Source organism: Muscardinus avellanarius (assembly GCF_963383645.1).
Source record: "Muscardinus avellanarius genome assembly, chromosome: 15".
In the NCBI taxonomy this organism is placed as follows: Eukaryota; Metazoa; Chordata; class Mammalia; order Rodentia; family Gliridae; genus Muscardinus; species Muscardinus avellanarius.
Window position 1 is genome coordinate 30,786,791 of NC_137801.1, and position 27,873 is coordinate 30,814,663.

Here is a 27,873-nt window from a genome sequence, read left to right on the forward strand (position 1 = left end):
AAATGGTAACTAAAGTATAAACACTGAAGACAAGACAGCTGGGTTTGAGTCCAAGCCCTGTTACTTACTAGTTCTAAGACTGTGTCTAGTTACTTACTTCTATCTGAAATCCTTTATCTACAAAATAGGATAATTGCCTCATAAATTGGGTTAGATCACAGGAAGTAAAACTTAAGAGTTTAGAATAAGATCCAGAACACAGTAAGAATTCAATAAATGTGAGCTACTCTGCATAAAGAAAAGTAAAATGGTGCCTTTCCTTTACATAGGAAGCCAGTGGGAAATTTGTTGTCAGAAATCGTGTATGTGTGCGTGTGTGTGTGTGCGTACGCGTACGTGTGTGTGTGTGTGTGTGTGTGTGTGTGTGTGTGTGTGTTAGTTACTGAGGATTGAACGCAGGGGCATTCTACTCCTGAACTATACCCCAGTCTTTTTTATTCTTTGTTCTGAAACAGGGTCTTGGTAGGCCACTAAAATTCTCAATGAGTTGCTGAGGTTGTCCTTGAACCTGTGATCTGATCTTCCTGTTTCGGCCTCCCAAGTACCTGTTTTACAGGCATGTGCCACTACACCAGGCAGAAATCTTTAATAAACAAGTGAGTGAAATATTGAAGAATTTTTATCAGATACTGCAAATTATATTTACCTTCATAAGTTTTTGGAGGTAACAAAGCCAAGATATCATAAAGTCTTAAACGAACCATTGCAGCACTAGCTTTCAGATGAGCTCCATGGGCTTTTATTACAGATGGAATGCTAAAATATTGAAATCATAGTTGGTATCAGCTTACTAGAATAAAAATTATAAATTTTAAACAGCAATTCTTCTAGTAATGTATTAATGTACTGTCAGAGAACATTGATAAGTAATCACATTTTCATTTTAATTTATTTTATGGTCTTCACTGTTAGTAATAGAAACAATTTTATTTAATCCACACCATTAATACAATTCTTACAAACATCATTTCATAAAAATAAAGTTATATATTTTTCTGTATAACTCTAGAGGAATTAATAAATTTATTAATATATAAAATAGGATGTTAACTTGTCTTAAGAGATTACTTACTGTGACATCATAGTCATGGCACATTCAATAGGAGTCATTAGTTTTCTAATCACATCTTCAGTTAGGAGCTCAGGACAATGTGCAACAAAACTCCTCATGGCTAGATAAAAATTTTAAAAGGATGTATTTTAGAGCAGCTTTTGAGCCATTAAACTTATAAAATTATATAAAGATACCTACAAGTCTCAATATGATAAAATGTTAGGTTCCCAAATTATGTCAAATCAGAAAAAAAAAACAACCAGCAACAACCTTAGAGAAAACTCATTAGAAAAACTTAGAAGGATGGACAGCAGAAATGGAGGAAGGAAAGATAAGGTGAGTGGAAATTCAATAACCACACAAAATTTAGTTAAGTACCAAGAGGTACTTAATTCAGTTAAGTATATTTTTATTTATATACTATTAAGTATATATATTATAATTAAGTATATATATTATATACTTAATTATACTTAATTATACTTAATACTTAAGTATATATATTATAATTAAGTATATATATTATATATTTAATTCAGTTAAGTACTTAATTCAGTTAAGTATATTTTGTTTATAATACGAAATGGTCTAGTGGAAAGGAGTATCTTTACTGTCCCCTTAGCAATAGAGCAAGGACTGAAACACCTCTCAGATATGTGAGAGCAAAACTGACACCTTGCCCTGCCATTGTATGGCTAAAGGTATTTCTTTCTCCCTTCCAGTATGAGAAAAGAAGCATTTTTCACCCTGAAATAAACCAAAAAAGAACAAGAACATCCAATAAAATTCTAGTTCCCAAATAAAGCAAAACTTGAGCCTTTTCTGTAGGCTGCTGACTCCCAAGGGGAAAAAAATCCATCATTTTTGTAATGCTGATATCTAAAAAATACATTAACATTTGAAGATTTGGTAACAATGCTCAAAACAGGTGTGTTTGCATTATGAAAAAGTAACTGTAGTCAGTAACCTTGGCAAGGCTGCTTTATTGGGCTTTTTCACATGGTAATTCAATGCATATTTGACAGATGAAGACTACAGCTACTAGAAATAAAGAGGCTTGGGTTCTAGCTTGTCTCACCAATTCTGACACCTTTCTCAGTCTTAGCTTCACTTTCCCTACAAATAACAACATCTTATTATTTTGACAACAGAATGCTATTATTAGCAAACTGGTGTTATTATTTATTTATTTATTTTATTTATTTATTTTTTTTTTTTTTTTTGCGGGTCTGGGAATAGAACCCAGGGACACTTGACCTCCGAGCTACAGCCCCTGCCCTATTTTTATTCTTTAGTTTGAAACCGGGTTTCACTGAGTTGCAGAGGGCCTCACTAAGTAGCTAAGGCTGTCCACAAATCGCAATCCTCAGGTCTCAGCCTCCCAAATACTGGGATTACAAGTGTGTGCCACCATGCCTGGCTTCAAACTGGTGTTATTTATGAAGTTTTATTTCTAAATCTAAAAGTCTGAATTTATCATTAGATAGTAAAATTAAAAATTTTAATTTTAGTAACACAATATTTTATTTATTTTATTTTTATTTACTTTTTTTGCAGTACTGGGGATGTAACCCAAGGGCATTCTCTCTCTGAGCTATACCCTCAGGCCTATTTTTTATTCTTTATTTTGAAACAGGGTTTCACTGAGTTGCAAAGGGCTTCACTAAATAGTAGCTGAGGCTGTGTGTGTACCATGATCCTCCTTTCTAGCCTCCCAAATGCTGGGATTACAAGCTTGCGCCACCATGCCCAGCTGGCAACACAATATTTTAGTTACACAAATATTTTAGTAATACAACAATATTCGTTTTATTTGTGCGTGGTACTGGGGATTGAACCCAGGGGCACTCTACATCTTAGCTATATCCCCAAACCTATTTTATTGTTTCTTTTTTTTTCTTTTTTCTTTTTGTGGTACTGGGAATGGAACCCAGGGGCATTCTACCTCTGAGCTACACCCCCAGCCCTATTTTTTATTCTTTATTTTGAAACAGGTCTCACTGAATTGCAAAGGGCTTCCACTAAGTAGCTGAGGCTGTCTTCAAACCACGACCTCCTGTCTCAGCCTCCCAAATGCTGGGATTACAAACATGCGCCACCATGCTCAGCTTTTATTCTTTATTTTGAAACAGGATCTCACTAAGTTGTAGAGGGCTTCACAAATTGCTGAGGCTGGCCATGAACCTGTGATCCTCCTGCCTCAGCCTCCCAAGTACTAGGATTACACGTGTGCACCACCACGCTCAGCTTGAGTAACACAATAATATTCTAAAAGTACAATCTTTTCAGTTCTTACCACATAAAGCTCCAGCGCGACCTTCTAAAGTTACCTGCCAGGTAAAAGAATCACCCCGGGCCTTCTCGGCCTCCAGTTCTTTTAAAGAACGAGGGAAAACATTTCGCCATAATAACAGCATCTTGGGCAGATGGTAACGAACGACAGATGGTCCTAACCAAGAAAACAGAGTGCAAAACCATAAATATGGAAAACAAGTTACAAACAAAAGTCAAAGAAAGTAGGTTTCACACAAGGTTTAACATTATCTCTATTATTTCACTCTAAAACTAACATTTATTCCAAAATGTCTTTTATCATGAATAAATATCTATTAATGCATTATCAAATTCACTTTAAAACTATCAATATTTTTAGTATCTAAACATTAAACAAATACATAAAAGCAATAAAAATTACCCATTTATATTTAGAATGATAGATTATATATTATCGATAATAAAATCTACCTGGACACATCCTATGAGGTGTTTTTCACAAATATGTATGTATATAAAATATATACCCCTTTCCATACACATCCAAATACATGTTTTTCCATTCACAGGCTAGTGTATATAGGTAACTTAAGCAGTACATTCAGAACTAAGAATCTTTTACTAAGAAATTTTTTCAACATACACCACTTACATTTAACATAAACTTCTAGAAAAGAGGTACTTTTTTATTTTCTTCAGAAAATATAACTAGGCCAAAGGATAACTCTCAATAGATTCTTAGAACAGTGAGAAATTTTGTAGTATACATACACAATTTTATAGAAGCAGCTAAATGTGTGAACTAAAAAATGGACACACTTTATGGCCACAATAATATGTATTTTTATCCTCTCCAAAATGCTAATGTTTGGCCGGGCGTGGTGGCGCACACTTGTAATCCCAGCGCTTGGGAGGCTGAGACAGGAGGATCGCTCAGGTTGGAAGCCAGCCTCAGCTACTGAGTGAGGCTCTCAGCAACTTAGTGAGACCCTGTTTCCAAATAAAATATAAAATAGGGCTGGGAGTATGCCCGGAGATAGAAAGCCTCTGGGTTCCACCCCCAGTACCACAAAAACAAACAAAAAAATGCTAATGTTTGCCTGTATCTAAGATTTATTAGAGCACATGAGGATAACCTCACAAAACACAGCTCAACACACACTCAAACATGAATCGATCATGCTGTTAAAATCATGACTTCACTTAGGGAATGGAATTTGCCCTCATACTCTAATCTCCTTTAATTAACACTAAGGTTGTCAAATAGACAATGGCTATTCTGATAGTAAAAATGAAACTTGGTTAAAAACGTTCTTCATTAGATGTACTTAAGCAAGGAACATGTGGTGGTACACACCTGTAATCTCAATATTTTGGAGCTGAGTCAGGAAAATCACAGGTTCCTGGTCAGCCTCAGCAACTTAGGGAGGCATCCTATAACTTAGTGAGCCCCTGTTTTGAAATAAAAAAAATAAAATAGGGCTAGAAATATAGCTCAGAGGTAGAATGCCTAAGGGTTTAATCCCTAGTAGCACTAAAAAAAAAAAATGTACTTAAGCCAGGCATTGTGGCACACACTTGTAATCCTAGTAATTAAAAGGCTGCAACAGCAGGATCTCAAGTTTAAAAACAGCCTCAGTAGCTGTAATCCCCGTACTTGGGAGTCTGAGACAGGAGGATTGCACAGGTTCGAAGCCAGTCTCAGCTACTTAGTGAGGCTCTCAGCAACTTAGTGAGACCTTGTTTCCAAATAAAGTATAAAATAGGTCTGGGAGTATAGTCCAGAGGTAGAAAAGCCCCTGGGTTCCACCCCCAGTACCACTAAATAAATAAATAAATAAATAAATAAATAAATAAATAGGACCAGGGGTGTAGCTCAGAGGTAGAACCCCCCTGGGGTTCCATCCCCAGTACCCCCCCACACACACACACGCAGAAATTACTAATAAGAGATATTTACTACCAAATGACTGAACAACATCTTTACCATGTAAGAATCTTAGTCAACGTCTAGAATGTGAGGATTAATACTTTCCAATTAATTTTCCTTTATCATCCACTGACAGTTGCAGAGTAAGACAAAATCCTACTCAAATATAATTATACCTAAAGTCATAAGTGCTCCAAGTAAAAGCCATCCAGCTTGGGTACGCTGTAAAGACAGCCTGCTATTTTGGGCAGCAGTTCGTAACAGATCTTCAGCAATACTAACTACCATCTGTAAAAAAAAATAAAATTTGATTTTAATTTAAACAAGTTAAAGAAATTAAATAAAATATAGATAACTACTACACTTTATTTAAAAAGAAGTTATATTTTTATGTTGTTGCTCTTGACATGTTTTCAAAGAGGCAACATGGAGACCTACTCAGTGGCAACTGCACTGATGCCTGAGGAGACTCAGAAAGACACAGTGGTTAAGAGTAAACTCTAGAGCCAGACCGCCTGGGTCCACATCCCAACTCTGCCATTGACTTAGCTTCCTAACCTGAGACCACTCATCTGGCCTTACTTCCCTCACTGGTAAAGTAGGAATGTTGGGTGTGCCTCTCTTACTCTTACCAGGATTTCCTAATACAGTAATCAGAACAGTGCTAGACAATTCAACCACTCAGTAAGTGATGTCGTCCTAATATCCTATATTTACATATTTGTTGAAGTCCTATGATATACCTACTTCTGAGTTAATCTTAGGAGATTACAATCACAGAGGAGACAGAAAAACTGAAAGTAGAAAGCAGCACATAATTGAGACTATAACAGTACAGATCTAAGGGTCAGCAGATGAAAGGCAAATAATGAAATTTCATGAAGGAGATGGAATTTGAATTGGGCTTCTAAAGAAAGTCTGGCACAGGTAAATAAGAAATTCTAATGTAGAAAAGGCCTGGAGGCTGAAAATATTATGCGAAAAAAGCAAGAGGACTAATCTTAGTAGAGAGTAAGAAATCAGAATGAGTTCTGATTTCTGAAAATTAGAAATTCATAAGATGTCTGAAAATATGCTAATAAGTACATGCCTACTTATAAGGCATCTGTTACCAGACTGAGGAGACAGGATTTTATTCACTGAGTACCAAGTAATCCATAAGGGTTATCAAGCAAATGTGAAGTATGCAAGTGCTGTGACAATGTTGGAGGAAAAATACTTCTAGAAGAATGATCAATGTAGTAGTAGTTATGGAAACCAGAACTCATAAGAACAAATGGACCTCAGCCTCATATTTCAGGAAAAATAAGAGTTTAAAAATCTAGCCCCAATCAAGTATGGTGGCACACACCTGTAATCCCAGCATTTAGGAGGCTGAGACAGGATGATCACGATTTGCGGACAGCCTCAGTTACTTAGTGAGGCCCTTTGCAAATAGGACTGAATGTGTAGCTCAAAGGTAAAATGCCCCTGGGTTCCATCCCCAGTACCAGAAAGAAAAAAGTCTAGTCCCAATATGCCTATCTGAAGTTGCAAAAAATATATACATAACCATCTTTGAATACAGCAATATAAATTTTTGTTTCTAAAAATTAAAAGGGGCCGGGCGTAGTGCCACACACCTGTAATCCCAGCATTCCAGAGGCTGAAACCAGAGGATCACGGTTCACGGACAGCCTCAGCTCCTTAGTGAGGCCCTCTGCAAATTAGTGAGACCCTGTTTCAAAACGAAGACAAAATAGAGCAGGGGCATAGCTCTGAGGTCAAATGCCCCTGGGTTCCATCCCCAGACCCACACACACATACACACAAAAAAACTAAAAAGGGAAGCTCTGCATTTTTTGGTTTTTGTTTTTAATTTTTTTTTTTTTTTTTTTGGTGGTACTGGGGGTGGAACCCAGGAATTTTCTACCTCTGGCCTATACTTCCAGACCTATTTTATATTTTATTTGGAAACAGTTGCTGAGAGCCTCACTAAGTAGCTGAGGCTGGATTTGAACCTGTGCTATCCTCCTGTCTCAGCCTCCCAAGCACTGGAATTACAAGTGTGTGCCACCACGCCAACAAGCTCTGTGTTTTAAACAAGTACCACAAGGTTATTTTTTCCTTTCAAATGAATTATTTCATGTTACTGTACCCAAATAATACCTATTATTCCCACATCAGAATTAACTAACCAATTTTAAGCAGGGTTTGTTAACATTATATTTTACATTACATAATGCAGTTATCATTTTATCATCCTGTTCAGCACTAAACAGCGGTTTTCCAACCAATAATGAAGCCGCCCAATGGCTTTCACAAGCCTGGGATCTCCATCATACCTTTCCTTTGGCGTGAGGAATGCCCAAAGGACACTGATGAACTCCGCCTAGCAAAGCTGCCATTGCAAAACTGTATCCACTAACAGCTTCTGGTGAAGTCTTCAAGTTGTTGAGTCGTTCTGCACACCTGTCTAGAAATGGTGTGAGCTGGAAAGGTAACGCCACAGCCACGCAGCGCAAACACCACGCGGCAGCAAGCCGAGCCGCCATGCTTGGATGAAGAAGCACGGAAGTCACAATCTCCAATAGCCCTAGAAGAGCAATCCTCAAAAACTTACTCTTTACTGAAGTGAAAAGATTTAAAAAACCAAAAGACGACAGAGAACACAAGCATTAAAACATTACTCTCCATCATTTCAGTTTCACAACTATGCTAAAAAAAACACATTAGGGAGATACAAATCAAAACTACACGGAGATTCCATCTAACCCCAATCAGAGTGGCAAGCATAAAGAAATCAAGTAACAACAAATGCTGGCGAGGATGTGGGGAAAGAGGAACTCTTTTACACTGTTAGTGGGAGTGCAAACTAGTTCAGCCGCTATGGAGATCAGTGTGGAGATTCCTTAGAAAACTGGGAATGGATCCACCATATGATCCGGCTATACCACTCCTGGGTACCTTTCCAAAGGGGCTGAAATCAGAGAACTACAGTAACATATGCATACTCATGTTCATAGCAGCACAATTTGTAATAGTCCGATTATGCTCCCAACCTAGGTCTCCCTCAACAGATGAATGGATTGCAAAATTATGGGAAATACACACAATGGAATTCTACTCAGCAGTAAAGAAGAACAAAATTATGTCCTTCACAAGAAGATGGAAAGACCTGGAGAACATTATGTTAAGTGAGATCAGCCAAGCACAGAAAGAGAAGGGACATATGTTTTCTCTAATATGCTCGAGCTAGGGAGTATTAGGGATACCAGAGGGACTCCAGATAATGGAGGGGAAACCTCAGCAAAGCTGAAATGGAAGAGTAGGAGATGAAGAAGGCTAAGGTTAATTAATGGAGGAGCTACATTCGAATATGTGCAAAAGTATTTATGTAGCATGGTCAACCTGGACACTTATTGTTGGGAGTGGGTGAAGGGGAAGTGGGGGGTGGGAGAGGGCACCAAGCACAGTTTGAATGTATGCCATTTTCAATATGATCCACATAAAATTAAAAAAAATACATTGCTCATAAGTACTAGAGTACTTTAAAGGGATACAATCTAAAAAGAACATATAATTACATCCAATAAAAAGTAAAAGTTGGCATAAAATTAGTCTTCAACAAAGTATAGTCAATCATTAGAAAGTTATTTCTGTTGTCTCTCAAAACTTTATTTCATTATTTAATCCAATATTCCTGATCACAGTGAAGATTAATTTAAAGAAAACACAATGATCTAACCTGCTACTTATGACAATAAGTAACTTATCAGGAGTTAAATATCACATTTATGACTTTGAAAAATTGTGAAAAAATATTCTAGCAGGTAACTGAACGTCATACCTATAGATGCCTCCTGAATAAGAGGAGAGGCGGTGGCATTCAAGCTCTGTACCAGGCTGCCCAGCTCCTGGAGGGCACACACCATTACATGCTGGCTTGCTGCAATGTCTGCTGCACCTGATTTATTTTCACCACTAGTATCATTCACTACTGCTTCTGGAAACACAAAATCACATATTTGATGTGTGCAAACTGAACAGTGACACAATCTTTTTGGTCTATATAATTTGTATTTTTAGTTATATCACCCAATATCTTGAGTGTTAAGAACTTTATGTAGTTATTGCTTAGTAGAAAAGTTGTATAATGAAGTATTAAACATTGTTAAACTTTAAACATTGTTTTATAATTTCATGACCCTGCTAAAACATATGCTGTATATATGTGATTGCTTCTAAAATCAATTTTAGCAGCAATAGTAATTCACAGTGTTATCCAAAAGCGGACTCCAGAGCAAGTAGACTTGGGTTTAAATACCAGTTCTACCAGTCATATTAGCTATGTGACACTGCTCAAGATATTCAATTTTTCTGTCTCAGGTTCTACAGCTGTTACACAGCTCATGTGCCTATGATGATTTTAAGTCAGTGCATATAAAAAAAATTAACACACCACCCCCAATGTATTCAATAAATGTTAGCAACTAGTATTGTTACTTTATTGTTGTTATTGCTATTTTTAGCACTGCAATATATTGGAGGAACCAATCTATTAAAGCAGAAAGTGGATCTATAAGGAAAATGACTTTAGAACTTACTAAAATGTTTCTTCAAATTCCTATTTGCCTTGCTGCCCCCTCCCCAATCTTTCTTTTTCTCCTCCTTCTCCTCCTCCTCCTCCTCCTCCTCCTCCTCCTCCTCCTCCTCCTCCTTCTTCTTTTTAAGGTATTGGGTATTGAAAAGGGGCATTCTACCTCCGAGCTACACCCTCAGCCCAGCCCTATTTCTTATTCTTTATTTTGAAACAGGGTCTCAAGTGTGGAGGTCCTCATGAAATAGCTAAGGCTGGTCACAAACCTGCAATCTTCCTGTCTCAGCCTCCCAAGTAGTGGGATTATAAAAGTACACTACTACCAAGCCCAGCTGACACCTGGTCATCTTTTAACATCAACTAGAATTAAAATGCATTTAATATGAGACAATTAAAGATCCTCTGTCAAACTAGTAATTGAAAATATATTTTTAGTCCACAAATCATGTCATTGCACTTAATTATGCTTTTTAGATTTTTAAAATTCAAATAGCTAATCTGTAACCATAAGATTAATAACCTTTAAGTGACAGTAAAACTTGCCTACTTTCTGCATTCATTGTGAATAGACAATAAAATACATTATATAGGATGATAGAATATAATGGATCAATAAATTATGGGCTATAATTAATGCTTCTTTTCTTCTTAAATATTTCTGGTGTTAAAAATGCATGAACTCTGCCTGTTGCATCATAAACTATAAGCTCTCTTATGATAGGAACTGTCCATATCTGGCTTATAAATTACTCTCTCAACATTTGACACAGTGTTTATGTCATTCAAATATTTCTTCAATAAATCAATGTACAAATATTTTTTAAGTTGTGAATGTAGGGCAGATTACAATTTAAGCATATCTAAAGAACACTAAGGATATCTTCATTAATTCAAATGCCTTTTAATTCAGTTTTCAGTTAGCCCCATACATTTAAAAAATAGTACCGGGCGTGGAGGCATATGCTTGTAATCCCAGCATTTGGGAGGCTGAGACAGGAAGATCACGGTTCGCAGATAGCCTCAGCTACTTAGCAAGGCCTTTTGCAACTCAGTGAGATTCTGTTTCAAAATAAAGAATTAAAAAATAAATAGGGCTGAGGGTGTAGCTCGGAGGCAGAATGCCCCTGGGTTCCATTCCCAGTACTGGGGGAAAAAAAAAGGTTTGCTATTATGACAAAAACAACAACTACCCTATTTATAAATTAATTTTTATTTTTATTTTGCGATCCTCTGGTCTCAGCCTCGCAAATGCTGGGGTTACAAGTGTGTGCTACTACATCTAGCTTATACACTTATTTTTGTTAATTTTATAAAATATTTATGTATTCTCTAAAAACAGAATACTGATTATATTATTTATTAAATAAAAACCCTTTTCTAAAAAATACAGTTTGCCTTCACAAAGGCAGAAACTATCTTACTCATTATGTGTGTGTGTGTTACTAGAGATTGAACCCAGGGGCATTCTACCTCCAAGCTATACACAACCCTATTTATTTTCCTTTTTATTTTGAAATATGTCTCTCTAGATTGATGAGAGTCTCACTACTTGCTGAAGCTGTCTTTGAATCTATGATCCTCCTATCTCAGTCTCCTAAGTACTAGTATTGCAGGTGTGTGCCATAGTGCTAGACTTATCTTACTTATTATTTACACCCTGAATCAATGCTCTGCAACACTTAATAAATCTTAATTAAATTGAATATTTTATATAATTGAGACATTTTAGAAAATCATTTCTTTACAGAGGTATAACTAGATAAAAGGAATAACTTCTAATGTCCAACCTATAGCACATAACTATAGTTGAAAGAAATTAATTATATACTTTAAAACCGTGAGGAGAGAGTATATTGAATATTCCCAGCACAAACAAATGATCCATGTTTGGGGTGATGAATATGCCATTTACCCTGATTTCATCAGTAAACATTCTATACACGTATTAAATGTCATATTGAGCCAGACACAGTGGTATAAAGGCCTATAATTCCAGCTACTCAGGAGGCAGGAAGACTGGGTAACTTAGTAATATCCTGTCTCAATTTTTTTTTAGAAAAGGGCTGAGGATGTAGCTCATAGGTAGAGTGCTTGCCTAACATACATGAAGCACTGAGTTCAGTCGCCAGTACCTCAAAAAAATAAATAAAAGCACACTGTACCCAGTAAATATATAAACGTTGTTAATGAAAAATTTTAAAATATTTTTAAATGGAAGGAAGAAATTTCTTAAAATTGTGAATTACTGAAGTTTCATAATATAAGAAGCTAATAACCATCTATAATTATCCCTCTCAAAATCTTCATATTAGTCTATTAGATAAGGGGAAAAATATAAAAAATATGTTTATGAAACAAGTCTCCAAGCCTGGTGTGGTGGCACACACTTGTAATCCCAGTAATTGGGAGGCTGAGACAGGAGGATGAGGGTTTGCGGACAGTCTCAGCTACTTAGTGAGGTCCTCTTCAACTTAGTGAGACACTGTTTCAAAATAAAGAATAAAAAATAGGGCTGGGATGTAACTCAAGAGATAGAATGCCCCTGGGTTCCATCCCCAGTGCCGCAAAAACAAAACAAAACAAACAAACAAACCAAAAAACACACAAGTCTTCAAGCAGAAAACTACAACATAGTATTCCTTGAAAATAGAAACCGGCAGCCAGGTGTGGTGGCGCAAGCTTGTAATTCCAGCATCCAGGAGACAGAGATCAGAAGATAGCGGTTCACAGATAGCCTTGGCTCCTTAGGCCCTTCGTGACTCAGTGAGACCCTGTTTCAAAAAATAAAAAGACTAAAAAAATAGGGCTGGGGGTGTAGCTCGGAGTTACAATGCCCCTGGGTTCCATCCTCAGTACCGCAAAAAAAAAAAAAAAAAAAAAAAAAAAGAAAAGAAAAAGAAACCAATGTGCTCCTATATACCAATAGTTACTAAATCCATATAGGTATTAGAAACAAAATAGAAAACCTAACTTTATAAACATGCTACCCCAATATTTAAAACTACATTTCACTATATATGTTGTTTTAATATTAAATAAGAGTGCTCAATAAAAACGACCATTTTTGCAATCCAGAAAGATGTAAACTAGTTGAATCTATTAGTAGATATAAAGAAATAAAAAAAGAAGTAATTATGAACAACATACGTATGCATCAGTCCTCACCTACTGCTTTCATTTGTTTTCCAATCGCTTGGCAGATCTCTTTGGCAGCAGCGATCTGGGCTTTTTCACCTAGCAAACTGCCCACAGTGGCTCTTAGGATGAAAGAGACGCATCGTCTTGAGTACACAGCCTCCACGTGTGTTTGTGTTGCCCGAGGATGGGAAACTAGATCAAGTACGTGGGACAAGAATGTAGCAAAGCTACGCTCCAGCCACTGACCACCCAAACTTGTGACAAACACAACATATGCCTATAAACACATCAAGACAGAACGTCAGGGAAATGGACAAAAAAGCAACCACAGAAGTAATGAATGGCAGCATAATAAACAAATAATATTTGAAACTAAAAGAGAAAATTTAAATTCCTCATCTCCTTTAAAACTTCTACTATAAGAATTATGGGTAAAGATTTTTTTGGCTAAAACTATTCTTTAGATAATAATTTACGAAGACCATAAAGAGAGGGCGATGAGAGAGCGAAGGAAAGCTAAATTTAGCCCAGAGAACAGGAGGGTAAGAGGATGTAATAAGAAAAGCTCACATCCTAAATAAACACTGACTTTGAGCTACTGTATACTTTCTTTCTCTGTAAGAAAAAATAGCTTAGCATAAACCAATATTTTAGCGAAAAGATCACTAAATAATATTAAACTCTAAACATTTCAAGCAACCTACAAGAGCTACTACAAACTACCAACATCTGAATATAATTTCAATAAAATAAAATTATTTTATATCTGACACTGGGAAAAAATTGAAAAATATTTTAGGTATTTGTATAAATACAATAGACATGAACTTCTTTAAACATCATTAAGTATTTACCTTTCCATATAAACATGCAATTTGGAATTTGAATGTAATTCATTCATTTGATAAAGGAATCGTTTTGAAAAAAGACAATATTTAAAAATCTGTGTGCTATTATTTAGTAACAGTCTCTTGAAATTTCACAAGTGATTTGAACAGAATTCTTTTATACATATATACTACAAACCTGTGTAACTCCAACTCTCACTTCTCGATTAACAGATCCTCCCACTTTTAACATTTCTCCACCACTCTTCAAGAATCCTGACCCTCCACGTAGAAATCCCGTGGCCATGAGTTCTAAGACCTCATCAAATGTTGCTCGTTTCACATTCTGACGCATTACTTTTGGAGAGAAAAGTAAATTTATAAGAAAATATATTTCTGGAGCAGATTTTTTTTTTGCTATTAGTTAAATCATATTTCTAATATTTAAATCCAGTAATTTTTTTGTGTAAGGTACTGGATATTGAACTCAGGGTACCTGAGTACCTCCAGGCTATACCCCCTGCCCAATTTCTTATTCTTTATTTTGAAACAGGGTCTCACTGAGTTGCAGAGGGCCTCACTAGGTAGCTGAGGCTGTCTGCGAACTGCAATCCTCCGGTCTCAGCCTCCCAAATGCTGGGATTACAAGTGTGCGCCGCCACGCCCAGCTATGCCCTATTTTTTAATTTTATTTTGAAACAGGGTCTCATTAGGTTGATAAGAGTCTCATAACTTGCTGTGGCTATCCTGGAACTTGCAATCCTCCTGTCTTAGCCTCCAAAATACTGGGATAACAAGTGTATACCATCATAGCCAGCCCCAAGTAATTTTTTAAGAATATTTTCCTACTATGGGGATAGGGTCATATAATCTTAGAATTTACAATGTACTTATAAGCTTAAATTCAATTTAGAAGTGAAAAATATTAAAAAAGTAGAAGTAGAAAAGAAAGCAATTTGTGTCAAAGAGACAAATAATGGTGAAAAACTCAGTATGAGCAACATAACAAGGACACAGCACACTGATCCTGGTTCTCATTCCCAGCTGAGATAGACACATACAGCAGTCACCACTGAACTAAAATGTTGTTGCGAGTGTAACTGACTTTCCAGCCCTGGTAGAGAGCTTTATATTTTTATAAAGTCCTTTCCCATACAGTAGCTAACTTAATTCTCACAAAAAAATTATTTAGAGGAAGTATAAAACTCATGGCTAAGTATATAGCTTTTGGAATTTGACTGCCTGGGTTTGAATTTCAGTTCTGATACTTAATAATAGAACACTTTTTAGAACACAAGTTTTTTTGTTAATTTTTAAAATTGTATTGGTGCATTGTAGTTGCACATCAGAGTAAGATTCAAAGGAATACATTCATATATTGGCACAGAGCACAAATTTTATACAACTGAGTCTCAACTTCCTTAACTATAAAATTACAGTAACATGCTAGGTGTTATGATTTATAGCTCATTCCTATAAATCCCAGGAGTTGGAAATTTGAGACAGGAGGATCACAGGTCTGAGGATAGCCTCAACAATTTAATGAGGCCTTCGGCAACCTAGTGAAAACCTGTTTCAAAATAAAAATAAAACAGGGTTTAGGAGTCTAGGTCAGAGATAGAATGCCCCTGGGTTTAATCAACAGTACAGAAAAAGAAAAAAATGATAGTAACAATAATGCTTTTAATTCACAGGGCTTTTGTGTAGATTAAATAAAGCAATTTAAACCACTTAATTCAGTGTCTGTCACATGCTTAGCACTTAAAAATGTTATATCAATCATCTAATAAAATAATGAACATTAAAGATAAAGAAGCCAAAGTTTGAAGAAATTAAATAGGGTCTCACAGCTAATAAATAGAAGGCTAAGGCCTGAACCTGTAACAGCTGACTCTCTGCTTACTGTATTGACGGTTAGGGATGGGGACACCAGTAGAGCTGGGGTGATTCCGCATCTACTCACAGATATTCCTGAGACAGCTCTATGGAACAGAAGTCACTTGAAAAATCAATGTGGTATAAAGAGGGAATTCACACATCAGAGACTAAAAGTGAGACGTCAGCATATAAAGTGTCAGAATCCAATTTCTTTTCCTTTCTTTCTTTCTTTCTTTCTTTCTTTCTTTCTTTCTTTCTTTCTTTCTTTCTTTCTTTTTTTGTGGTACTGGGGATGGAACCCAGGGGCAATCTACCTCTGAGTTACACTCCTAGCCCTACTTTTTATTCTTTATTTTGAAACAAGGGTTCACTAAGTAGCTGAGGCTGGTCACTAAACCTGCAATCCTCCTGACTTAGCCTCCCAAGTACTGGTATTATAAGAATGTGTCACAACGCCCAGCTTTACAAAAACATTTAAAAAATCTTACTTGCTTACATATTGAAAAAAATTGCTAGGTATTATCTGGTATGTTATCGTTCCAAAAAAAGTCTTGACTATATCAAAGAAAATGCCTTTTGGGTCCTTTTATTTTATAAAAGATTCCTAACAATTTAAATCCTTTAAAGTGACCTGCATATATGATATTAATTTAAATGGAAGCATTCCATGGCCCTTATACCTGTTCCAGTCTAAATCAGGGGTTAGCAAACAATACCTGTTGCCTGTTTTGGCATCAATGCTGTAGCCATGACTGTTCCTAAGAGTTTAGAGACTGCCACTCGTACCCCATAATTTGAATTTTCCAAAGCCTTAAAGCAAAGAGTGGCTATATTTTCCAGCTCAGCAGTCCACATGAAGACAGCTTCATTCTGTAATTCTAGTAAACACTGAAATTGAAAACAAAAATAAAATTATATTCCAGAATTTCTACATCAAGAGATGGAGTAACAAGAACCAGATATATCCTCCCTCCAGAAATAACCAAAAACCTGGACAAATATATGAAACAACAGTTTTCAAGACACTAACCATCAGGCAGAGAAGTTATCCTGAAAGGAGCAACAGAAAATAGAAAAAGGAAATAATATAGATAAGACAGGAAATCAATAAGCTAGAGAACTGAAAAACAACAGAAATGAAACCAAAGCTGCTGCTTTGAGAAAACTAATAAATTTGATAAATCTCTAGCCAGTCCAATTCAGGAAAAAGAGAAATGACAAAAAATAGGAAAAAGAAAGATAAAATCACTAAAGACTCAACATATATGAAAAGAATAAAAACAAATGAACAACTTTATGACAATAAATTTGATAACTTAGATAAAACAGACAACTCACTCAAGAAAAAATAGGTAAGCTAAAAAGCCCAATTTAAAAAATTGACTTTGAAAGTCAGGCGTGGTAGTGCACACTTGTAATCCCAGCATTTGGGAGGTGGCTGAGAAGATCACAGGTTGGGGCCAGCCTCATCTACTTAGTGAGGCCCTCTGCAACTCAGTAAGACCCTATTTCAAAATAAAGAATAGTGCACCCTTTGATAGCTCAGCTGGTAGAGTGGAGGACTATGGAGTAAAGAAAATAAAGAATAAAAAATAAGGCTGAGGATGTAGTTTGGAGATAGAATGCCTCTTGGTTTCATACACAGTACCGCAAAAAATGAATGAATGAATGAATGAACATTATTAATTAATTAAAATTGACCTTGAGCCAGGCGTGATAGCGTACGCTTGTAATTCTAGTACTTGGGAGGCTTAGACCGGAGGATCACAGGTTCTCAGCCAGACTCAGCAACTTGTGAGACTCTCCATAACTTAGTGAGACTGTTTAAAAATAAAGAATAAAAAAATTGGGCTGGGAGTGGAGCTCAGAGGTAGACTGCCCCTGGGTTCTATCGCCAGTAAAACACACACACACACACACACACACACACACACACACACACTTTGTAGTTCACAATCTTCCCCCAAGGAAACCTCTAGTTCCAATGACTATGCTGGTGAATTCAACAAAGTGTTTAAGTAAAAACTACAAATTCTCTATAAATTCTTTAGAAATTTGAAGAGCACTGATTCTTCTCATGAGGCCAGTTTCACCTTAATACTGAAACCTAACAAAGACACTACAAGAGAAGAAAACTTAAACCGATATTCTTTATGAACAAGGATACAAAAATGTTTTAAAAAAAACTGCTTGTAACTTTAGTACAAGATACAAGTAGGGTACCACATCAAGGCCAAGTGGGGTTTATATAAAATGCAAGACTAAGCTGGGCGTGGTGGCACATGCTTATAATCCCAGCATTTGGGAGGCTGAAACAGGAGGATCTGGGTTCATAGCCAGCCTCAGCTACTACTTAGTTAGACCTTTTGCAACTCAATGAGACCGTTTCAAAAATAAAAAATAAAAAATAGGGCTGGAGGTATAGCTCGAAAGTATAATGTCCCTGGGTTTCATCCTCAGTCCCACAAAAAAAAAAAAAAAAAAAGCGAGACTGGTTAAAATTCTAAAACTAATCGATGTAATTTGCCACCTTAACAAACTAAAAAAGAAAAATCATATGATCATCTTAATATTAAAATAAAAGCAGTTGGGAGGATACAACTAAAACTGGGATAATCTAAATCAGATCAGTGGATTATATCAATGTCAACATCCTGATTGTTACACTCTACTATACTTCTGCATGATTTTACCATTGGGGAATCTGGTGAAGGTTTATAAGTCTACTATTTACTACCGTCCTTCCCTCCTTCCCTCCCACCCTCCCTTCCTCTTTCCTTCCTAGTGGAGAAAGGGTCTCTGTACAAAGCTGAGGATAACCTTTGAACCTAGATCCATCCGTCTCAGCCACCCTCCAGTGCTGGGGTTACAAACATGCATAAATGTCACCCTACTAATGATGTTTTCTGTATTATTTCTTACAAATGCATATGAATTTACAATTATCTTAAAGTAAAACCTTTGAGAACACCAATAAAGAAACCAAATTTGAAATAAAAGGTACTTGACAAAATGTGAACTTTATTTCCAATAAAACCTCTTACCAAGCTAGCCATAGAAGGGCACTTCCTCAACTCTACAAAGGGTATGTACAAATACCTACAGTTAGCATCATGCTTAATGGTGAAAAGCTAAATGTTTTCCTCTTAAAGATCTGGAATAACAGTCAAATATTCATAATTGTTTAAGATCTACTCTTTCTACTTCTGTACATATTTATGGTATACAGTATTATAATTTGATATATTATCCTATGTGTAATGAATAAATCAGGTTACTAAAGCAAAATAAAATAAAATAAAGATCCAGAATAAAACACGAATGTCTAATGTCTACTTTCATATTTTCTTTTTTTTTTTTTTTTTGCGGTACTAGGGATGGAACCAGGGGCATTCTACCTCTGAGCTATACTACCTCAGTCAGTCCTACTTTTAAATATATATATTTTTTAAACAGGGTCTCAGTGAGTTGCGAAGGGCCTCACTAAGTAACTGAGGCTGTCCTTGAACAGCGATCCTCCGGTCCCTGCCTCCCGAATTCCAGGATTACAAGCATGAGCCACCATGCCCGGCTTACTTTCATATTTTCCATTCAACGCTATACTGTATGGCTAGTGAAATTAGGCAAGAAATAAAAGAGCCAGGAGTGGTGGCACACACTTGTAATCCTGGTACTTGAGAGGCTGAGACAGGAGGATGGCAAGTTCACAGCCAGCCTCAGCTACTTAGTGAGGTCCTTCCTCCTCAACTTACCGAGACCTGTTTCAAAATAATTAAAAATAGGGCTGGAGGTGTAACTCAGAGGTAGAATGCCTCTGGGTTCAATCCCCAGTATTGCAAAAAAAAAAAAAAAAGTAAAATGGTCTTTATATATAGACAATAGGACTGTCTACACAGAATGGATAACAGACTATCCCAAAAGAACTGATAAAATATTTTGTTTGGCAAGGCTAGGCATGATGATGCACACCTGTCATCCCAGTAACTAGGAGGCTGAGACAGGAGAATTGTAGGTTTCAGGCCACCCTCAGCAACTTAGTGAGACTCTGTCTCAAAATAAAACGGGGCTAGTGGGGCTAGGAATGTGTTCAGAATGCCTCTGGGTTCAGCCTCCAGTACCAAAAAAAAAAAAAAAATTGCATATAGATGTTCACAGCAGCAATTTTTATAACAGGCAAAATTGGAAGCAGCTCAAATGTTCTTAACAGGTGAAAAAAGAAATGGATGTGGTATGTCCATACAATGAAATATTACTCAACAATAAAAAGATATGAGGCTGGGCATGGTGGGACACACTTGTAATCCCAGTACTTGGAAGGCTGAGACAGGAGGATCACAGGTTTGAGGCCAGCCTCAGCTACTTAGTGAGGCCCTCTGCAACTTAGTGAGGCCCTGTTTCAAAAAAAAGATTAAAATAGGGCAGGGTGTAGCTTGGAGGTAGAATGCACTTGGGTTCAATCCCCAGCTCTGCAGAAAAAAAAAAAAAAAAAGGAACAATATACATGCAACAGCATAGGTGAATCTCAAATAACCTGCTTTGAGAAAGAAGCCAGGACACATATACACACAAAAATATGTACCACATGAGTCCATTTATATATAATTCTAAAAACTGAAACAAATTTTTGAGAACAAAAACATGCTATTATAATTAAAAACTTTGAAAGAAAAAATGATTATTTAAGAGTAAGCAGGACAAAAACCAGCATTATAAACTACTCTAGTACTGACCTTGGCTACTGCACATCGGACAGCCATGGATCTGTCAGTCAGGAGGGACCTGGCATTCTTATAAATATCACGATGAGAGGAAGCTGCTGCACCACCCAGTCCATTTAGGACTTTCTGTAGACTCATTAAGATTTCACTTCTCCCTTGAGACTACATATGTACATAAAACAAAGCTTTAAGACTATAAAACAAATTCCATATTAAATAAAAACACATCAAAACACAACAATTCTCTGGGGCCTAATAATCTTACCTCCAAATACAGTTAAGTAATGAAAAGTAAAATAAAAGTAAGTATTCTAAGCCAGGCATGGTGGTACACGCTTGTAATCCCAGCAACTGGGAGGCTGAGACAGGTTCAAGGACAGCCTCAGCCACTTAGTGAGGCCCTTTGCAACTCAGTGAGACCCTGTTTCAAAATAAAGAATAAAGAATAAGGCCGGGGTGTAGCTGGAAGTAGAATGCCCCTGGGTTTCATCCCCAGTGCCACAAAAAGAAAAAAAATTAAGTATGCTAGAAAGCACCTGAAAGATAAGAATAATTAACTTCAACTCAGTATCTTTTTGTTAGCCAAAATTTTATTTTTTATTTTGACACAGGATCTCACTAAGTTGTGGCGGGCCTGGCTAAATTGGCAAGGCTGGCTTCGAACCTGCACTCCTCCTGTCTCAGCCTCTCAAGTACTGGGATTACAGGTAAGGGCCACCATGCTGGGGTCGTATCTTCTAAGAAATTGTTGCAAGTAAACATAGAACAATGTTTCAATGACACACTAAAGTGCAGTATGATAAGAATATGAAGATAAATTCAAAGGCTTCAATGTATCATATCTCAAGGGCTCAAACTTTCAATATGTAAAAGGTGAAGTAAAATGTAGTAAAAAACTTGCCACAGAAAAATGGCAAATCCTCATCTCCTTGTGATTAACTCAAACTTACTTCTATAAGCTTATAGTGTTTATTCTTATTCCTAATAGTATACTTATCATAATCCTTGTTCATATGCAGACATCTTCCACTAGCTTTTGTTTAATAATAGAGAAATAGTTCCCAGAAGAGTGATTGTCTGAGAAACTTTAGTTTTCCTGGATAACAGAACGAGACTAAAAAAGTATTGGGCTTAGTTTAATTTTAGTTAATCTAAAATTGCAAGCAGTTTATAGAAATAACACCAAATGGACAACATAATAAAACAGAAATATTTCAACTTCATATTAACTATGATAGATTGAACTCTTTAAAAATAAGTTCAAGGTACAAACTCTGCTACTTGTCAATGTGATGTTCTTCTTTCCTCCTTCCCTCCCTCCTTCCCTCAATTCCTTCCTTCCTTTTATCCTTCCTTCCTTCCTTTTCTATTGGGTATTGAACCTAGAGGCATTCTACCTCTGAGCTACACCCCCGGCCTTTTTTTATATTTTATTGTGAAACTAGGTCTCATTACATTGCTGAGGCTGGACACAAATCTGGGATACTCCTGTCTCAGTGTCCCAAGTACAACAGGTATTACAGACACGCACCACTGTACCCGACTTGTGACTTTACTTGATAACAGGGTCTTTCTAGATGAAATCAAAGAAAGTCAAGGTCGTATTGGATTAGGGTGTGCTAATCCAATAACTGGTATTCTGATAAAAAGAGAAGAATTTGTACACAATAAAAGAGCTGTGTCTATAAGACAAGGAAGGCCAGAAGTTTCCAGCTGTGACTACAAGCTAGGAAGGAAAGACGGATTCTTCCCTAGAGCCTTCAGAGAAATCATGGTGCTGCCAACACCTGACTTCAGACTGTAGACTCCAGATCTGGGAGACAGTACATTTCTGTCATCTTAAGCCACTCAGTCCGTGGTAATTTATTATGGCAACCATAGGAAACTAATACCTTTAAAGTGTGGCACATACACACAAAATAAAATGCTAATCCCAAAACAGGGCTAAATAAAAATCAACTGATAAACCTACTGTTTGTCAAGGAAAAATATACTTTCCCTTCCCTGTAAATTTAAAGGTAATACATTAAGATAAAAGGCAAGTAATACTCTGAAATTACTGTCTAAACAATATGCGCATCATAATGACAGGAAAAAAGCAAATATATTTTCAGCTGATACCTAACTTTTGCAACAAGTGAAACATTCATATAATATTTGTTGTAAAACTTACCTCTGCACTTTTCAGAGACTTCAAAAGATTATTTACTGTTTCTGGAAATGCACTGCCTAACATTCTCCCCATTTTTTCATAAAAAGCTCCAACACAAGCCACTGCAGCCCTGTAAGAGTCTTTCCATTAATCACTCGTAAAGTTGGTAATAAAGTTACATTATACTTTGCTCATTTTCAGAAATCAGTATTTATTTGCCTAAAACCCTTTTGCCTATAATCCTTAGTACTCAACTTACTAAAACATCCTTTTATCTTTCATAATTGTAACAAATGTTATAGTTAAGAAAATTATATTCCTGTTAGAAAATACAAAATAAGTATATGTGTGCATACTAAATCATACTAATCCTTTAAGATGAACCCAAGCTTTCCTTTTATGAAGACTTTTCAAATCATGTCACCTTACAATGAACACTTTTGTCTTTCATGATATATACAACTCAATGTCAATCTCTCATTTTAATAGGATTATATCATTTAATGTGTCATGACTCAGAAATTTGATGTCTCTATCTTATCATACCAGTAGAAATGTAACCTTCAGAAATAGGAAATTTATCTCATACATTTGTATTGTTCACAAAACATATAATAGTACAGTATTATTTGTAAGCCTGTGAAATTTAATCTAAATTGCTTTAATGAAACATCTGGCTATGTATTAGACAAATGTAACAGCCTATCTCTCCAGCAGCCAGAAAGGAACCTCACCATCACTCACATCAAGAGTAAGAGAAGAGCTATGAGTTGAGCCTGAGGCAGGAGTAAGACAGTGGTGATGGATATGTGGAAATAGAGCTCCTTCCCCAGATCAACTTAGAGCTTTCTTTGTCAGAAAAATGCCTCTTTATGGTTAGTCATTCCTTACAAGAATAAATGAAATTCAGTGATCCCCGACAAAGTACTTACAGTTTTGTTGGTAAGTAGGCTGCAGTATCATCCTTATTTTTTATAATGTCATTACATTTATCAAGTGTTTGAAAAACTGTAAAAGTATCTCCAATGCTATAAAGAGCAGCAAGATTTTTGGCTAGTAATTTTCGTGTAGGTGGTCCAGGTGAACTACTAATTAATCCAGTTAATTGTTCAACAAGTTTTTTCTGTTTTTCCTTCACATCAGTCTGTTATTTAAAAAAAAAAGCATCATTTTTTCTTATGACTTTTGTTATCTTTTAATCAAAATTTTAAAATGTTTAACATTTAAGGTACTCTAATAATTAAAATGTGTATTACATTAATAAACTATAAATGAAAACTTTTAAGAAAAGGAAGTAAGAAATGATCTGCTTTTTTCTGGATTAAGTCTCCTTAATTTTCCTTCAATGCCAAAAAACTAGTCTCCAATAAAAGTGACTACTCTAATACAAAGAGTTTCCAGAATAACATACTATGAAATAAACCAATAATCAAAGGATATAAAATACTTGATGTATGGACAACTGCTGTCTTAGAACCCAGAGAAGTTTCCCTGTAACCCAGATTAATAAAGTAAACAGACAAACAAAAACTCTGATGAGACCTAGGAAACAGAAAATAACACCCAGATCTACCCATAATAATCAATACTAAAAATTAACTCATTCATTTAAGAAATACTGTGCTCTTGCTGCATGCCATGTACTATTCTAGGCATTGGGTTTAAGAGTAAACAATATAAAGTCCCTGCTCTCATGAAGTTTATATTCTAGGGGGAAGGATAGAATTTACCAAATGAACAAATAAATAATATGTGTGTTTACTGTTTTATACAGATTATTTAGAAAGGGCTCTCTGAAAAATAAAGGAATGAGCTATGCCAATATCAGGGGAAAGAATATTCCAGGTAGAGACACAAGAATTACAATTTTTTTTTTTTTTTTTTTTTTGCGGTACTGGGGATGGAACACAGGGGCATTCTATCTCCAAGCTATATCCCTAGCCCTACTTTTTATTCTTTATTTTGAAAAGAGGGTCTCATTGAGTCGCAAAGGGCCTCACTAAGTAGTAGTTGAAGCTGTCCGAGAACCGCGATCCTCCTGTCTCAGCCTCCTAAACTCTGGGATAACAAGTGTGTACCACCCACACCTGGTGAAGTACAAAGGCTTTGAGGTTGAAGTATGCAAAGCATACCTGAGGAGAGCAAAAAGACCAGTGTAGATGGAGTAAAGTAACAGAGAGGAAGAGAAAGAGAGAGAGAGAGAGAGAGAGAGAGAGAGAGAGAGAGAGAGAGAGAGAGAGAGGAGAGGAGAGGAGAGGAGAGGAGAGGAGAGGAGAGGAGAGGAGAGGAGAGGAGAGGAGAGGAGAGGAGAGGAGAGGAGAGGAGAGGAGAGGAAGAGACAGACACACACAGACAGACACACAGACACACAGAAAGAAAGTCCAAAGGGACCATAGTGGTGTAGTGTCATACACCACTGTAAGAACTCTGTATTTTATCTTAAGCAACCGTTTTAAGCAGAGGGTTATAATCTAAATGTTTTCAACAGGCTCAGTCTGACAGCAGAGCTAAGAATACTCTCTATACAGTACATGGGAAGAAACAAGGTGAATAGTAAAGCTGCTGCAATAATCCACATGAAAGATACTGAAGACAATATGTAGATGATAAGGAGTAAATTAATTCTGGATATATTTATGGATAAAACCATAAAATTTGCTGATGAATATTATGTGACGTTTGAGAAAAAGAAAGAAGTAAAAATTTGCTGATGAAGTAAGGTATACGGCCTGAGCAAACAGGATGAAATGATCCTTCTGAAACGATCATTTCTTGGATGGAGAACACAGGAAAAAGGGGAAGTTTGGAGTGAAGAATTTGGTTAGCTGTGTTAACTCTGAGGTGCAACTTAGATAAGGAGGTAGAGTAATAGCTGGATACCTGGAAGTCCTTATCATACAGAGAGCAGCGTGAAATTATATGGTATCACTGAAAGAATAAGAAAAAATAGGGGGAAACAATGCCCACATTGAGAAAAAGCCAGCAAAAATGAATGAGAAGCAGTAGTTGGTAAGGAGGAAAGAACTAAATGTAAAAGGTGTCAGGGAACAAAGGAAGAACTTTACACAAAGTGCATAAAGTAATACGATGCATTTTTTTGTTTGGGTGGAAGATTCATAGATATTCATATTACCATATGTTATAATTTAGATGTGTTTTATAAACTTGTTAATTTATAAATTTACAAAAAAATAAAAAAAATTTAAATGTTTCAAGGTGGAAGGAGGATCGGCTATGTCAAAAGATGGAGAATAGGTCAAATAAGAAGAATACTGACCATTGTTTTGGGCAACTTGAGATCTGTGATGGCCGGACATGAATTTTTTCAGTAAAGAAGAGGCAACAAATGTCCAGTTACAGGGAGTTCAACAGAAAATAGAAATTTCTAATTAAAGATTACAAGGAAATCCATGAATTAACTGCCCTAGAAACACCATTAAACCTATACTAGCGGGCATGCATAAATCCATAATAGCAAAAAAAAATAGGAAAATAATCAGCAAAAAATTTGGAAGTCAAGTCTTTCAAACAGAGAAAGCTAAGAAAAAATTCAACTTATGACAGAGTTACCCTCATTGCTTGTATTTATTTATTTTTGAAACCCTGGGTACTTCTGAGGTGGGAGTAAAGTTGCACCTAAAAATGGAGGAAATGGTTGAGAATCTGTCTAAAAAGCTGTCAGGCTATTATATCTCTCTCCTCGAGTCTAGAATAAGATAGGAGCTTATTTTCTGGAAAGGATAATATATTGTATCTCTGGTCTAGGGGAGCCCAGGGACTGTTGAGGGCTGAGGAAACTGTACTGAAAACATGAAAATTAAATGACAGTTTACATACTGAAAAATGGAAACTCTTGGTCTTCTCAATTCCTAGGGCCTAGACAACTAACCACATACCATTCAGACACTAGAATAGAAAACCCTTTTCTGGCAAACGGTCGGCCCAGTAGCCTAGGATAGTAAGGTCTGGAAGTGAACTTGCCAACGGCGACATCCAGTTAACAAAATTCACCATGCCCGGAAGACTTTTTTATAGCTCTTTTGAAAAATTCAGCAAGATCATCACCATCTGAGACAGGTATCTACTTTTAAACAAAGAAAAGAAAATACACGGACACTAAACTGAAATCAAAGCAACTATGTAGAATAAAAGACACAAAGAAAAAATAAGTATTATTAACTGATAAAAAGAGGTAAATGAAGATACTGGTATTGCTAGATAGCACTGAGACCATTTGCAGTTGCTGAAGATAACTTGTAAGTGATAAAAATCACATAATTGTGTTTTGTCTTGTCACACTGAGGTAATTAGGTAAAGTAATATAATATGCAATTAGCAGAAGTTAAACAAGGTTTGAGTTTTGCCACAAAATAGGAAAAGAACAGACTAGAAGTTCCCATTAGTGTTACATTCTCGGTTCATTAGTGACTCACAACTTTCCAAAGCATATTGTTTTATTAATCTCTTTATGTAAATATGATTGAGGAAAAAGCAATACTATACCTTGTTGGCAGCAACCAAGACTTTATCAAGAAATCGCAACCATTCAAAGATAAAAACTGGTCTCTTTGCTTCGGTGATTTGAGCCAAAGCTTCTTCATTTAGCAATAAACTGTGGGCTAACTCCATTATTGAAGGTTTTAATTCACACCTTAAATTAATAGATTAAAAAATACGTGTAAAGATTTTTTAATGTTAAAAGCTTAATGAATGGAACCACTAAGGAAGGAAAAATCTGTCTTTACTTATTGTATTTAGGGAAAAAAACAACAACAGAGCTTCTTTGCGGCAGAGCCAGCTACCGACTTTGAAAGGACAGAGATACAAACAAAACGAAACTGTATTTGGTGAGGAGAAATGAATAATGGGAGAAATGAAAGTTAAAACAAACACTGCAAAAAGAAAGGCATTATTGCAGAAGAAATATGCCTAGCCAATCATAGGTGACTAGCTTATTCTATAAGTAAAAAACTAAAGCACCAGTATCAAGCGCTCGGGGGGCCTTACAACCCATCCTTTCTCCTCCTCCACGGCTCGGTGCACAGCACCTCCGCCCTCGCCCGCTGCACCCGGCCCCGCATCGAGACCCCGGGCTGCCCGCGCCCGGCTTCCCCCCGGCCTGGGGCGGGCGCGGCCCGGGCGTGCAGCTGGCACAGGCCTCGCGAGCTCGGGGTCTCGGTCTAACCGGCCGCTCGGAGGAGCGCGGCGCCGCGCCGGGCCTGGGGTTTGCAGGACGCTGCCCCAGGCCTGCTAGAGCTGTCAACCCCTGGTCGCCGGGTTCCTCGGGCTATCCACCCCACGAGACGGTGGTTCGAGCCCAGGG

The 27,873-nt window shown here is 36.6% G+C and overlaps 1 protein-coding gene across 1 annotated transcript in view; it reads right to left on the minus strand.

The window, feature by feature from the left end:
• The window catches only part of HEATR5B (HEAT repeat containing 5B), a gene marked incomplete at both ends in the record, with an annotated part of 101,753 nt that extends 74,574 nt beyond the window's left edge, over positions 1 to 27,179 (minus strand). Inside the window, 13 exons of the mRNA XM_080711065.1 lie at positions 647 to 756; positions 1,073 to 1,172; positions 3,351 to 3,503; positions 5,435 to 5,546; positions 7,583 to 7,833; positions 9,088 to 9,243; positions 13,003 to 13,252; positions 14,002 to 14,159; positions 16,397 to 16,568; positions 20,411 to 20,560; positions 22,572 to 22,680; positions 23,483 to 23,694; positions 27,054 to 27,179. Of these exons, the coding sequence (XP_080567191.1) occupies positions 647 to 756; positions 1,073 to 1,172; positions 3,351 to 3,503; positions 5,435 to 5,546; positions 7,583 to 7,833; positions 9,088 to 9,243; positions 13,003 to 13,252; positions 14,002 to 14,159; positions 16,397 to 16,568; positions 20,411 to 20,560; positions 22,572 to 22,680; positions 23,483 to 23,694; positions 27,054 to 27,179 (2,059 nt within the window). The remainder of the gene's footprint in view (positions 1 to 646; positions 757 to 1,072; positions 1,173 to 3,350; positions 3,504 to 5,434; positions 5,547 to 7,582; positions 7,834 to 9,087; positions 9,244 to 13,002; positions 13,253 to 14,001; positions 14,160 to 16,396; positions 16,569 to 20,410; positions 20,561 to 22,571; positions 22,681 to 23,482; positions 23,695 to 27,053) is intronic.
• Between the last annotated feature and the right edge of the window lie 694 nt (positions 27,180 to 27,873).